This window comes from Silurus meridionalis, chromosome 16 (assembly GCF_014805685.1).
Source record: "Silurus meridionalis isolate SWU-2019-XX chromosome 16, ASM1480568v1, whole genome shotgun sequence".
Lineage (NCBI taxonomy): Eukaryota > Metazoa > Chordata > Actinopteri > Siluriformes > Siluridae > Silurus > Silurus meridionalis.
In genome coordinates, this window is record NC_060899.1 from 5140737 (window position 1) to 5156032 (window position 15296).

The 15296-nt window shown below is 37.6% G+C and overlaps 1 protein-coding gene across 1 annotated transcript in view; it reads right to left on the reverse strand.

Annotated features, from left to right (window-relative positions):
• The window catches only part of LOC124399077 (leucine-rich repeat-containing G-protein coupled receptor 6), an 83370-nt gene that overhangs the window by 13918 nt on the left and 54156 nt on the right, over positions 1 to 15296 (reverse strand). The window contains exons 3-6 of the mRNA XM_046869775.1: positions 12146 to 12217; positions 8229 to 8300; positions 4349 to 4564; positions 2035 to 2106 (exon numbers count right to left, since the gene is read on the reverse strand). Coding sequence (XP_046725731.1) covers positions 2035 to 2106; positions 4349 to 4564; positions 8229 to 8300; positions 12146 to 12217 — 432 coding nt within the window. The remainder of the gene's footprint in view (positions 1 to 2034; positions 2107 to 4348; positions 4565 to 8228; positions 8301 to 12145; positions 12218 to 15296) is intronic.

Here is a 15296-nt window from a genome sequence, read left to right on the forward strand (position 1 = left end):
TGTGTGTGTGTGTGTGTGTGAGACTAATGTTCCCATTATGATGGACGTTTGTGATTATTTGGAAATTATTTGAAAATCTGAGCATTCAAAACTTTATGGATTAGCCTGTTTTTATATTAAATTGTTTAACTACTCAGAGTTTATTTATTAGCCTGTTTACTATAATGCTAGTTTGTGTGTTAGACTGTTTAATGCAAATTCCTTTGCCTGTTTACTATAATGCTAATTTGTGTTTACACTGTTAAATGCTAGTTTGTTAGCCTGTTTACTATGTTATGTTGTGTTAGCTTTTTGACTGTATTTCTGCCTCATGTGTTAGCCTGCTTACTTTAGCACTAGTTTGCTTCTTAGCTTGTTTGCTATAAAGCTATTTTTGTTTCTTAGCCTGTTTACGATAATGCTAGTTTGTTTTGTTAGCTTTTGCACTGTAATACTGATCATGTGTTCGCTTGTTTGTTACCCTGTTTACTATAATATTAGTCTGCTTATTAAGGAGATTATAATCAAGCTATTTTTGATAGCTTGTTTACAATAGCCCAAGTTTGTGTGATAGTTTAGGACATTATTATTTTATTATTATTATTATTATTATTATTATTATTATTATTATTAATTTATTTATTTTTTTTACATTCCATCATCAATGTGGCATCACAGTTTTTAGGCGAATATAAATATATATATATTTTTATGTGGGTTTTATTAAAAATAGTCTTCGACAAAACAGGTGTACTAGAGATAAACGCAAATCAAACCTCCATGCACAACAGGGATCATGCTTCTCGTGCAGCTGCATTAGCTAGAAAAACGCAACTCCTTTTTATTTATTTTATTTTCCTTTATATCAGTCAGAGGAACATTGTGGGCGGCTTTCACACGTTTGAGATGAAGCAGGAGACGTCGCCGAGACCTGGCCCAGCTGCCCGGAAGCCGAAATGCAGCCATTTTTCTACGCAGTGCTGCGATCCATTTCAAATGAAGCGATGTGTGCGTTTGCGACTCTCGGGGTTCATAGTTTCTCGTAAATCATAAAACGCCATTTTTAGCACTTCGGCAGGCCGTTAAACTGGCAGGTGTGAAAGTTGTGCGTGTGTTAGAGACCACCATGATTTAAACATGTGCTGAACACTTTAAATCCTATGGTAGGTCCGAGAATGATATGTTGGCTCTGAAATTCATGGCGCCTTTCAAAAGTCCTCATGAAGTTTTAATAGTGCTTCTCATGGGGCCTTTTTCAGAATAATGATAAAAAAAAAAGAAGTATCATTTTATTCAGATGTTGAAGTCGATGCACTGAGAAGAGGAACATGTGGTCTTTTTGGAAAGTTCGTTCGCCACTTCCTGTAGGAAACGTTGCTCTTTCAAGAGAGCGAAACCTTTGAAATAAGATACATTTGACAAATAGTTCCAAAACCTTTACAGTATTAAAGTCTTCCTGGTCATGATTGAAGTGACGAAGAGAGGAAAGAACAAAGGCCCTTGGGTGTGAGCTGAAGTAAAAATAATCAAATATTGAACCTGAAAAAATTCATTCCTCGTAGGAAAAGGACAAAGCCATAAAATACTTAGCATGAAATTTCGTACAGGGTTGATGAAAACAACCGTTTCACCGCCAATGAAGTGTTACTTTAGGGGGTCATGTCCTAATCACGGTGTGACTCACTATCCTGGCTGCCTTCCCCCATTTAGATCTGCTCGCTGTGACCGATCAAAGCTTTCCATGTCGGGGTCATGGATGAGAATTCAACTCAACCTTAACCTCCTTTAACTATTTTAATGATAGGAGGGAACTTATTTTTGCTTTTATAAGAGCGCCATTGTTTTGCGTCGAATACGAAACCGGATCGCCATAAGTAAATCAATTCAGGTTATTTTTGTATTTATTTCCCATCGTCTCCTTGAACCTGGCGCCATGCTGAGCCTTCAGTCACTGAAATAATAGGGCCTGATACTTAAAAAAAAAAAAAAAAAAAAAAAACAGGAAATGGCTTTTCATGTTTGCCTTTAATCAAAAAAAAAGCGATTTGCACTTACAGAGTCTCGAGACTGCGCAGGCCCTCGAAGCAGTTCTCCCCTAGAGTCTGGATTAGGTTGTTATGAAGATGCCTGAACACAAAAACAGTCATTAAAAGTGAAGAAAAGCATCAAAAGCCCTCTGAGATTATAATCATTAGAGCGCAATCATGTCTTATATAAACAGAAAGCTGCAGAAGGCTGAGATAAAGTCAGGTTCAAAAGTCTGAATCAACAACCTTGAACTTTTTTTGTCATTATTGTCATAGCCTACCACCACAAACCATGGAAATGCCCCACAACACAATGTAATTCCTCTACATAAATGAGGATGTACCATAAAATCCTAGTTTTTTTTTCTTGTTGCTGACTGTAGAGAGTATAATCAAAAGTTTAAAGGAATCATTTGGCTTGAAATCGGATGGACCTGTTGCTTTAATACATAAATACCGAAGATGTCTATTTCTAGTCCTCATTTGGCCCCAAATCTATCATTGTCTCAATGTCCTGTGCAAGTGTGAAGCACGTTTTAGTCTCGAGCCTCTGGACTGGCAAAAATAAATAAGATAGAAATTGTAAGAAATGACTCATGTCTGAATAATAAATGAGGGGAAAGAAACACAAATGACCTGGACCAAGCACTAAAAAAGGAGGAAGTGACAAGAATGAACCAGGAGAAACAATAAAGCAGGATGATAAAACAGAAAAAACCCAGGCCAAGCAATAAACAAGGTGAAGTTCACAGGTACGATCCAGGAAATTAATAAACAAGATGAAGGTAACATAATTTAAAGTCGAAGAACATTTCAGCAGAAAGAATGCAAATGAACCAGGTTGAACAATTAATGAGGATGATGTAAGAAAAAAAGACTAGACACCAAACAATATACAAGGTGGAAGCAACAAAAATGACGCAGGCTAAATGAAAAATGAGGCACAAAAAACCAATGATAACAAAAATGACCCAAGTGAAACAAACGATGAAGATTATGTCACTACAATAATAATGGATAAGGGACAAAAATGACCTGGGACAAGCAATAAACAAGGAAGAGGTGACAATTTATACCTCCAGAGAGTTCATGTAATAGACATAACAAAAATGTACCCAGGCTAAATAATACATAACTGCAAGGGACAAAAATCATCCCAAACAATAAGTAGAGCAAGAAGTGGGTGAAAGAAAAAGGACTAGACCAAATGAAAAGTGAGGAGGATGTAATAAAAAATAACCCAGGCTAAACAATAAAGTAATAGAAGCGAACAAAATGAACCAGGCCCAAATGATGCATAAGGCAGAAGTCACCCAAATGAGTCCAAACGTCAAACAATGACACATGAACTGAACGTGACAAATCTTTGAGGCAGAAATGAAATTATAAATTAAACCAAATGACAGGTGAGGGGAATATGACACATACCTAGAGATAGAAGTGACAAAAATAACCCAGACCAAATTATATACGGCAGAAGTGCAAAAATATAGACTTGACCAAATGACAAGTTAGAGGGATATAATAACAATGCCCCAGGTAAAACAAGTCATGGAAATAGAAGTGACCAAAATAACCCTGACACAAGAGTAATGACACAAGAGTTGAAAATGACCAAAATGACCCTGGTCAAATTACACATGAGTAGAAAGTGGCCAAAATGACCCAGGCTAAATGACACATGAACTGAAAAAACCAAGAATGACCCAGGCCAGATTACATGAAGGCAGACATTACATTCAAACTAAACCGAATGACAGGTGACAGGGATATAACAATGACCAAGGCTAAACAATATATAGAAAGACAGAAGTGATTTATATGACCCAGGACAAAGGACATACGGTAAAAATGAAAAAATATAAACTTGACCAAAAGACAAGTGAGGGTATGTAATAGGATGACCCATATTTGGGAACAGAAGCGATCCAAAATGGCCCAGGCAAAATGATATATGAGGCAAAATGAAAAATGTCAAGTAGACCAAATGACAAAGGAAGGGAATGTAACTACAATGACCCAGGCTAAATAAATAGAAGTGACCAATTTGACACGGTTCAAATGATTTGAGTTGAAATTGACCAAAATGATCAGAAGGTGATATACTGGCCAAATCACAATTCTATTTGTATTTCAACCTGCAGAAACAGTAACACATTTCCACCCAGGACATTCCTACATTCCAATCGAAATCTTGTTGTTCGGTTCTCGGCTCTCAAGTTACTCAACTGGTTGCACAGTTCTTTTGTTCTTGTTCAGATTTCAGTCTCTGTTTACTGATACAAAACAAATGCATCAAAAAGCCACGCAAGCGGGAAGTAATAAAGGGAGTGTTTACATACAGCACGACCAGGTTGGACAGGTTCCTAAAGGCGTAGTCGGGGATGTGTGTGATGCGGTTGAGAGCGAGGGTCATGGCCTGCAGGGTCGAAAGGTCACTCAGCGCGCTCACCGGGATGTCGGTTAGCGCATTGTCGTCCAACCAGAGGTGGCGCAGTGAGCGCATGCCTGAAAACGTCTGAGTGGGAATGTCTGCGATGAGATTGGCATCTAGACGTCTGAAATGGAAAGACATACACAGGCACTCAGACTCAATATAATAATGATGATGATAGTAGTAATAATATTAAGAAGAAGAAAAAGAAGAATACATGACATCCAGCTGTTGCTCAGGTTTCCATGTAGTAAAGTAAATATTTGTGTTTACATTAATATTTGCAGGTTATGAAGCAGAAATGTCTTGAGCATGTCTTTGCTGGATGTTTGTTAGATCCAGACATGAATGACTCTGGGGTTTGAGGGCAGAGGAAACGTTCCCTTTTTCACTTGCTGCCTCATAAAAGCTCTTTGAAAGCAAACTTGCTGCCTTGAGCCACGCGAACAATTTACTATTGTTCACGTATAAAACTCCTTTTGAAGCCTCCACTCCCTCCTGACGGAAAACACACACACGCTACCACACCATACACTCAGTCACGGATAACTGACTTCTGTCAATCGCATATTTGACCCGACGAACCCTGACTGTTTTGTCTCGCTGCTTACTTTCTCTTGGGTCTCCGAGCGTCTGGTTTGATGCACAGCTCCGTTTTTATTTGTTGTTTTTTGGGGGGAGAAATTGTGATTCGCTGCTCGAGCTTGGACTTGTTTAATAGCAGCTATGACATGCTGTCAGTTTTCTCCACCTTTGTGAAATTGTGAAAGTTATTTTTAGGAGAGTAATTAAAGGTCTCACACACACAGAGAATGCTGGAAAAAAAATGTCAGGCATAAAGAGCTTGACTATATGACCCAAATGCAGACTGACACCCTACCCTTCTTTTTAATTCAATTTTATTTGTATAGCACTTTTTACAATCGACATTGTCTCAAAGCTGCTTCACACAGATAAAGCAGTAATAAAGCTATATAAAAGAATGTGCAAGTTTATCGCCTATAAGTTAGTACCTTAAATTGTTTATAGCTGATAAGAGAGTCAGTGGCGACTGTGGCAAGGAAAAACTTTAGTTGTATAAGGAAGAAACCTTGAAAGGAACCAGACTCAAAAGTGAGCCCATTCCCATCTGGGTGGCACTGAATTTCCACCCATTCACTCTCTTGACTCTTTCTTTTTCTTAATTTGTGCTTTCTTAACTCCTTCCTCTTTTTCTTTTCCTACTGTTTTCAGCTATTTGTTTCTTTTTTTCCTCTTTGCATTTTCCCCTCTCCTTCTTCTTCAGTCTTATAGATCCATTTTGTTTGTACTTCTTATATATTTCCGTTATTATTTTCCTTCTTTTGTTCTTTTCTTTAAACATTTGACTTTTTCCAAGTATATTCCACTCTTTTCATGTTTTCTCCTCTTTATTCCCCCTCCTTTCCTCCTCCCCCTCCCTCCTCCTCCTCGCCGCTCGTCTGTGGCCCGCCTGTGTCCCCGGTGGAGATGGATGTCCTCCCCGTGTCGACACGTTAAGCCTTTGATCTAATGAATTCTGCCCTCCGGATTCCGGGGCGAGTTGTGATGTATGACAGCGAAGTCAGCCGCGAGCACTTCCTCCACATTCTTCCCCTCCTCTGACCTTTCACACTCGTTCATTCCTCATCTCCCCTTCTCCTTCTCCCTCCCCTCATCCCTCACTCCTGCTTCAGTTTTTTTTATTATAGTCTAGGCTCAGAGTCTGAGAGCACTCAAGAGAACTGCCATAGTCATTCTTTACTAATAACAGTGCCGTTTGTTGTGTCCTGATTGGTAGCATAGTTTGTTCCAATTGACTGACACAAGCATAGTGTGTTTCTACTGTCTGACAGAAGCACAGTCTGTTCCTTTTGACTGACACAAGCGTAGTGTGTTCCTACTGACTGACACAAGGGGAATGTGTTCATATTGGTTAACACAAGCAAAATGTTCCTATCAGTGGACACACACAGTCTTCTTCTTCTTCTTTCGGCTTCTCCCATTAGGGGTCGCCACAGCGGATTATCCGTCTCCATACCCCCCTGTCCTTTACATCTGCCTCTTTTAAACCAACTACCTGCATGTCTTCCCTCACCACATCCATCAAGATATGAGGCAGAAAATGTGTACATTTATATCATTTCATATAGTTAGACAAATCACTGTTTTGAGTCTCAGAGCGACATAATGGTGTTTCGTTCCTGAATTAATCTTCTTCACACGCATAGTGTGTTCTAAAAATCTAAAACTAGTATAGAGTGCTTTAATTGGCTGAGTAAAGCATAGCATTTTCTAATTGGCTGACAAAATCATAGAGGTTCTTATTAACTGGTTCCACAACTTTACCTGACAGTATAAGACTGTAGAGAGGACATTACTCATAATCACACACTCCGGGGGTTTTGCATTATTTTTAGGTTTTATGAATTATAATCACACTCCTGATATCACCCATATGAGAATGGGTTCTCCTTTTGAGTCTGGCTCCTCTCAAGGTTTCTTTCTCATCTTAGGGAGTTTTTCCTTGCCACCGTCGCCCCAGACTTGGGAATAAATACACATAATTCAATTATATTGACATTTTTTTAAATAAAATGTTTAAATTCTGTAATGCTGCTTTGAGACAATAACCAATGTAAAAAAAAATGCTTTAGAAATAAACGTCATCTTATTGAAAAAAAGAGCATGCACATTTTTCCTGAAACATTTTTTTACATTTATTATTAGGCTTAGAGTTGATGCGACACTTATTTTCTATAGTTTTTTTGCTACTATAAAAAAACTGTTAGACTGTTTGAGTAACTGAGCGTTCATTGAGTTCTGCATGTTGGGTATTTTATACAGACTGTGCAGTAATCCTTTAATGGAAAATAAAGCTTTTCGGCTCCACCTGTTCGCACTTGTCTTCACCAGGCACCAGTGGACGTCAGCTCCTGAAGCCCTTGCCCAGTAATTAACCCCAACTGCATCTTATCATTAACCTAATGGTGTGTTGGGTGAATATCAGGTTCGGCTCTGTAGGATTCAGCTCGCCGAGTCAGCGCTCCTCCACGCTTCAGGCAGGTGTGGAACTCGGGCAGTAGCACTGATTTCACTGTGTGCTACCTGATTTTGGAGGAGATCAGCAAAGCAGAAAAGAGCTGGATTTTCAGCGAAATCTCTTTTTTTTCTTAATTTTAATTTAGGACATTTGAAATTTCAAGAGAGGTAGAATAGATTGTTGAAGGAATAAAAAAGAAAGAAATGGAAAAAGTAGAAAGTAGCACACGAAGTACAAACAAAAAGTAAGAAAAGGAGAGAGAGAGGAAAAAAACAGAATGATTGAAGGAAAATAAAATGTAATTAATGAAAAAGGAAGAAGAAAGAAATGAATGAATGAATGAAAGTATGAAAGAAAGAAAGAAAGAAAGAAAGAAAGAAAGAAAGAAAGAAAGAAAGAAAGAAAGAAAAAAAGAAACAAACTCCTGCTAACTAGCTACAGTGATGGAGCACACAGCCCAATTCCTGTGAGACCTGACTGAGATACCACCCCCACCCCCCACTGAGGCAAATAATAAACAACATAACATTAGTAGGGGTATAACGAACAGGGACTCAATGCACTGCATTCACTCTATTAAAGACCATAATATTATCACCACCAGGCCAGGTGCTACTTCCTTATATGATAGCTCTTTTAATAATAAAGAGGAATGTGCTGACCAAATGATCAGTTAAATGTACTGGTGGTGATGATGATTATGATGATGATGATGATGATCATGATGATGATGATGATGAAAACTCACAGTGACAGCAGGTTGGGCAGTTCCCAGGGATCTTCACTCTCCAGTCTCTCCAGCTGGTTGTTCTGCAGCATCCTGAAACGAAAACGAGTTTTAAGAAAGGTAAAAATAATTATTTAATTGTTTGTGTGAATCAAACATAAAATAAAAGAAAAAAACAGAATCTTATGTTTTTCGGTTGGGTGTTTTATAAAAAATTAAAAATAAAGATTTCTGAAAAGCGCATGTAGGACGTTTTGGAGACAAGGTGAGGGAGGTGAGATTGAGATGGTTTGGACATGTGCAGAAAATGGACATGGGGTATATCAGTAGGAGAATGCTGAGGATGGAGCCACCAGGAGTGAGGAAAAGAGGAAGGCCAAAGAGGACGTTTATGGATGTGGTGAGGGAAGACATGCAGGTGGTTGGGGTGAAAGAGGCAGATGTAGAGCACAGGGGGGTATGAAGATGGATGATCCGCTCCCCTAATGGGAGCAGCCAAAATAAGAAGAAGAAGACACAACTTATTTCATTCTTCTTGTTTCTTCCTTGTTCTTTCTTATTTTTATTATTTTATTTTACATTTTTTTCATCATTCTACCCATCACTAAGCTGCTTTCTGTCAACTCTTCTTTCTAAACATCATTCCACTGATCACTTCTTGAAATATTTTTTTTCAACACTCCATCCATCACACTTCTTTATATTTTATCAAATCTATCTCCTCTTTCTATTATTCTTTCCCTACTTTTTTTTTTACATTATTATTTTTTTTATCACTATTCCACTCATCCCTTGTTTCAACTCGCTTACCTGTTTTTCTTTCCTTTATTATTTTGTATATGTATAACAAATAAAAGCAAAAAGAAATAATGTGTAAATATGAAAAAGAGAGAAAAACCAAAAAGGAAAAGCATAAAAAATGAAAGAGAAATAAAAAAAATCTGGAAATGAAAGAAATAAAATGAAACTTAAAATGAAATTAAAAAAAAGATTCAAAATGCAATAAATCAATAAAAAATTTAAATAAAATAAAATTGTCAATGAAAGAAATTTGAAAAAAATTAATAAAAAAAAATAATTAATACAATTAAAAATGGAAGAAAGAACAAAAAATTGAAAAGATTGTAGAGATGAAAAATTTAGTGCTGGAAGGCGGTAGTGCTTGAAGTTGCCAGAGAAAAGAAGAATCACAACTTATGTATTAGCACACACTATATTTCATTAAAGGAGGGATTATTTTAAAGTTTTCATCCATTGAGAAAGAAAAGTTTTTTAATATCTTTCATACAGTAAAAAAGAAAGTGAGAAGTTGCACAGAATAAGAGAATTAAAGTGTGAATAGGAAGGAGGAGGAACCGCTTGGGTGGGCTGCTGATGTCATGCTTGTAGAACCGGCTGAATAAAAGAGAGGAAAAGTGAGGGAGAAACAGAGAGAACAATGGAGCTCAAAGCAAATTATTCCAACATGAGGGAGAAAGAGAGAACAGATCTTTAAATTTCACAGCAGACAGCTTTATCACGTCTAATCGGCTAAAACCTCTGACATTCAAGAAAAGAGAGACGCCTGTTTCTTATGGAGAATAGATGAGCCTTTGTGAAGGAGACGTCTTTATTGAGGACATGGCCCTGCCACAACAGCCATTGTGAAACGAGAGTTCAAAAAACGACATAAAGAACAAGCCTCTCTGTTCTCCTGCACTCATTAGAATATAACAATGTTTTTATTCATCCACTCTTTCCTCTGGACTCCCTGATCCCCCCTGTGGCCCGTCCACATCTCATCCCATCCCATCCCATCCTGTCTCATCTAATCCCATTTTACCCTATTTTATCCCATCCAGTCTCATCCTATCCTGTCTAATCTAATCCCATCTCATCCCCTCTTATTTTTTTCTGTCTCACCCCATTTTCTTCCGTCCCGGCCCATCCCGTCTCATCCAATGTTGTCTTGTCTCATCCCGTCCCAATTTATCCCATCCTGTCTAATCTAATCCCATCTCATCCCCTCTCATCTTATTCTGTCTCATCTTATTTTATCCCATCCTGGCCCATCTTGCCTCATCCCATCCCATCTTATTTAATCACATACCACCCCATCTCTTCTCATCTCATCCTGTTTTTTCTAATCCCACCCTGTCCAATTAAATCCCATTCAGTCTCATATAATCTCATTTGATCCCATTTTATCACATCCTGGCCCATCCCTTCTCGTTCCATCCTGTCTAATTTAATCCTGTAGTCCAGGACTGTCCCATCCTATTGCATCCTCTTTTATGTAATCTTATCCGATCCTGTTCTGTCTCATACCACCCTGTCTAATCCTATATGAAAGAAAGAAAGAAAGAAAGAAAGAAAGAAAGAAAGAAAGAAAGAAAGAAAGAAAGAAAGAAAGAAAGAAAGAAAGAAAGAAAGAAAGAAAGAAAGATGTAAATGAAAAGAGAGTGAAAAAAGAAAAACAAAAAGAAGAAAGAGAGAAATATTATATGATAAATATGAGATGAAAGAAAGAAAGAAAGAAAGAAAGAAAGAAAGAAAGAAAGAAAGAAAGAAAGAAAGAAAGAAAGAAAGAAAGAAAGAAAGAAAGAAAGAAAGAAAGAAAGAAAGAAAGAAAAGAAACAGATGGAAACAGAAGGAAATGAAAAGGAGAAAGAGAGAAATATTATATGAGATGAAAGAAAAGAAGAAAGAAAGAAAGAAAGAAAGAAAGAAAGAAAGAAAGAAAGAAAGAAAGAAAGAAAGAAAGAAAGAAAGAAAGAAAGAAAGAAAGAAAGAATCTGATCCTGTTCCGTCTCATCCCACCCTGTATGATCCCACCCAATCTAATCCCATCTTGTCTGATCTAATCCCATCTAACCCAACTGTATCTTATTCCATCTCATCCCACCCACATGGCATTGCATCCAGTCCCATCTCATTTCATCTTGTCTCATTCTGTCCCATCTCATATCATCCTGTCTCACCCCATCCCTGTCCCTATTCTCTCTTTCACATGGACTATGAAGGTCCATTTTTTCACAAGATTTCCATCTGAGTTAATAAACATGGGTTCAAGGAAAGCCACAAGTGTTTATTACACATTTCTACAACAACACTTCATCACTCATCACTAATCCAAATCCAAAACAGGCTCTGCGTTCCATTTACAGAAAGGCTCCCTAGATAGGGAATAGCAGCGTGTTTGGGCATCACTTGTATGCGTTTGGTGTGATGAAGAGTTTACACTGGCGAGTGTTGATGTGAGACTCGAGGATGATTGACGTCCTGTATAAAAAAATCTCTTAATTTTGATTGTTGATGTGAAAGAAAGAAGAAGGATTGGAATGAGGTGTGGGGGGGGGGGCACTGATTGTAATCCTAACACATACTTATTATGATCACAATTTATTTATTTTGCTTGCACATTCCTTGCTTTCTTTGTGCTTAAATAAAATGTGACATTTAGAAAGAAAGAAAGAAAGAAAGAAAGAAAGAAAGAAAGAAAGAAAGAAAGAAAGAAAGAAAGAAAGAAAGAAAGAAAGAAAGAAAGAAAAAGAGAAAGAAAAAATTAAAAGAGAATGATATTAAGACGGTAATGAAAGAATGACATGAAGATGAGAAGTAGAAATAGACTAATAGAAGGGAATAAAAAAGAGAAAGAAAGAAAGAAAGAAAGAAAGAAAGAAAGAAAGAAAGAAAGAAAGAAAGAAAGAAAGAAAGAAAGAAAGAAAGAAAGATGGATAAAGTAATGGTGAAGAATATTTAAAAAGTAAGGGAGGTATGGAAATAATAAAAAATAAATAAATAAAAAGAGGGATGGTGTGATATTGAAAGGTATTTTAAGCTTTAAAAGAAATGGAAAGGGAAAATAGTATTAAAGGACAATTAATGTAAAAAGAAAGACAGACTGACGTCCATCCATCTTTCCATCTGTGTGAGTGTGTATGTCCACGTGTACGTACAGGATTTTGAGAGCAGTCAGGCCATGCAGAGCTGAGCCACTGATGTGTCGGAGCTGATTCCCAGAGAGACGCCTGCAAAGAAAGAAGAGTGACAGTGAGACACCTTTACCAGAAATGTGTGTGTGTGTGTGTGTGTGTGTGTGTGTGTGTGTGTGTGTGTGTGTGCGTGTGTGTGTGTGTGTGTGTGTGTAACATTAAATAGTAGAACAACATGTGCAATTAGCCCACAGACAGTAATAGATGGTCTGCAGTCTTTGTTACATCGTGGAGATAGTTCAAAGAAGGTGAAAGATAGAGAGAGTGGAAATAAAAGGTAGAGAGAGGGAGAAAGAGAGAGGGGGGGGTTTCTATATTACAAAACTCCTTATATTCCCCACATCCTGAATATCCCAGCCTCTCTGTCTGCTTGTCTGTCTAATTTTTATTTTTATTTTCTCCTCTCTTTTCTCTCTGTCTCTGTATGTCACTCTTTCTCACACTCTTTCATCTCTTTGCATTGCGTCTGTTTTTCTTCTGTGATCTTTCCTTCAAGGTCTCCATTTCTGCATCTGGTCTACTTTCTCAAATGTTTTTCTTTTGTTCTTTCTTTCTTTAGTCTTTCTCTTTATCCTGGTCACTCTCTTTGCATTGTCCCTGTCTCTGTCTCGTCCTCCTCTTACGGTTTTTATCCTTCACTTCATTTTCCATACTTTTTTTAGTCTCTCTTTTGGTCTGTGTGTGTCTCTTTGTCTGTTTATCTTCTCTCTGTCACTTTCTCTTCTTGTCTTACAGTCTAGCTCTTTCTCCATTATTCTGTTTGTCTTTTTCTCGCTTCCATGATGTATTTGTGTCCCTTTATGACAGTATCCTCTCAAAAAGATTTATTATTTTGTCACTCCACATTTGGACTACATAAAGATCAAAGTGAAGTATACACACACACACACACACACACAAACACAGACTGGAGTTTTTAGTAGCTGACACACTGGGCCATGCCAAACCCCAAAGCACCATCACACACAGACACACACACACACACACACACACACACACACACACACACACACATGAAGCAAGGTGTAAGATTTGACAGGTCAGTGCAGTCATTGGTGTGAGTGATGAGCCGATCAGCACTTGCTGGCATCAGTGCTGAATATTTTAAACCTTTCTGACAATAACATTCAAAACCCTGCCACCATGCTAACCAAGCTAGCATTGGGGTATCTTTACAATATTTGAGTAAGACTTCAAATTCTTGTCAGGAGAGTTGATGTTAGCGAGCTGCCGAGCATTAACAACAAAAATAAGAACAATTTAAAGATAACTTGGATGGAAAAACCCTCTCAGCAATCCTGTCATGTTAGCTTGTTTTAGCCTGCTAACCAGGCTAATGTTAGGAAAAGTGTTTTATATGTATTTTAGTATAAGGTTGGCTGTCAAGTTAAAAACTGGCATGAACATTTTTGGAAATGACTTAAATCTTGTCAGCATATCTTGTTTTTGCTGAGTAGCTCATTTTAGCCTGTACATATTTACATGCTAGTTCAAGTTCAAGTCCAAATTTTATTTGTCACATACACATACAGAGTACGACATGCAGTGAAATGCTTTGTACAACTGTCCAACATTTAAGCATAAAAAATAAAGTAGATAAATAAAAAATTATAAACTATAGAAAATATATGTATATACATGACTCTGGATGGAGATGGATGCGTAAGTTCAAGTTCTGGTGCAAGTTCAGAGTTGAAGTGACAGTCCAGAGTTAAGGTGTTAAGATGTCATAAGCTAGCTAAGTCCATCTATCATAAAAATCATAAAATGCAATGTTTGATACAATCATTGTTTGAAAACCTTTCCAGCTTGACACAACCCCTATTTAATTTTAAGTTACCACAACCGCTAACCTCAACCCTGATTGTTTATTTTTCACACACCATTTGGAAAATATTTGGAAATTCTTTCTCATTGGGATTTAAGTTGTAACTTTTATCTTCTATTTTGTTGGTTTATTTTGTGACAGCCCAACACATCGGTGTGAGTCCAAATCTCATTATTCGAGGTGTGAGTTCTAGCTTTTCCTGATTTTCAGCGCTAAACCTGCAGAATGACACAACTTATTATTATTATTATTATTATTATTATTATTATTATTATTATTATTATTGTGAAGAAAAATTATTCCTTTGGATAATGGGGCTTGAACTCCATGACCTTCCAAATAGTAAACAAGGGCCTTAACCACTGAGCTCAATTTTTAAAGTGGGAGTGGTAGCTCAATGGTTAAGGTGTTGAACTTACTGATCTAAAGGACATGAGGTCAATTCTCAGCAACATCAAGCTGCCATTGTTGGGCCCATGAGAAAGGCCCCTGACCTGCTCAGGTGTATAAATGAGATAACTGTAAGTCACTCTGGGTGAGAGCATTGGCCAAATTGTAAATGTTTTAATCAGGACTTATTTTTAGTAAGTTTTGGTCATTTGTGGTATTTAGCAGACACCCTTATCTAGATCCACGTACATTTTTATACAATTGAGCAACTGAGAGTTAAGGGCCTTTCTCAGGGTACCAGCAATGACAGCTTGGTGGTACTGGGATTTAAACTCACAACCTTCTCATTCAAATTCCAACCCCTTAACCACTGAACTGGTTGGAGATTTCTGAGAATTACGGATGCATGTTTAGCATTAGCAGCTAACCCCCTCCGCCATGCTAGGCATCTGTATTCTCTTAAACGCTTCATTGGGGGACAAAATACCATAAAACTTTAATTATGTCCCTCTTTTTTTTTTGTAGGGGCTAAATTTCCGTTTGTTTTCGGAGAAGTAATTGCACTCAAAACCGAGAAGGAGTATTGTGTGCATGGGGTGGAAGAAAAATTAGACCATTGTCAGGCACTCTGCTTTTGGTGCAGCCTCTGTTTCCATCAACAGTTGGCCACTGCTCAGTTGAATCAGTGTAGAGAGATGTGTGTGCGCTTTTTTATGTTTTTTTTTTTTTTTCCATGCCAGCTGTGATCTGTGTGTATTGTGCTTGTCATTTAATCATAACTTAGATCTTTATTTATTGTACTTTATTGGACAACTATTTGTTGACTAATTCTCCCTTGCCGTGAAACACATTTGTTTTGCATTTCGTCCCCCTTCAACTCAAAACCGAACTGTCAGC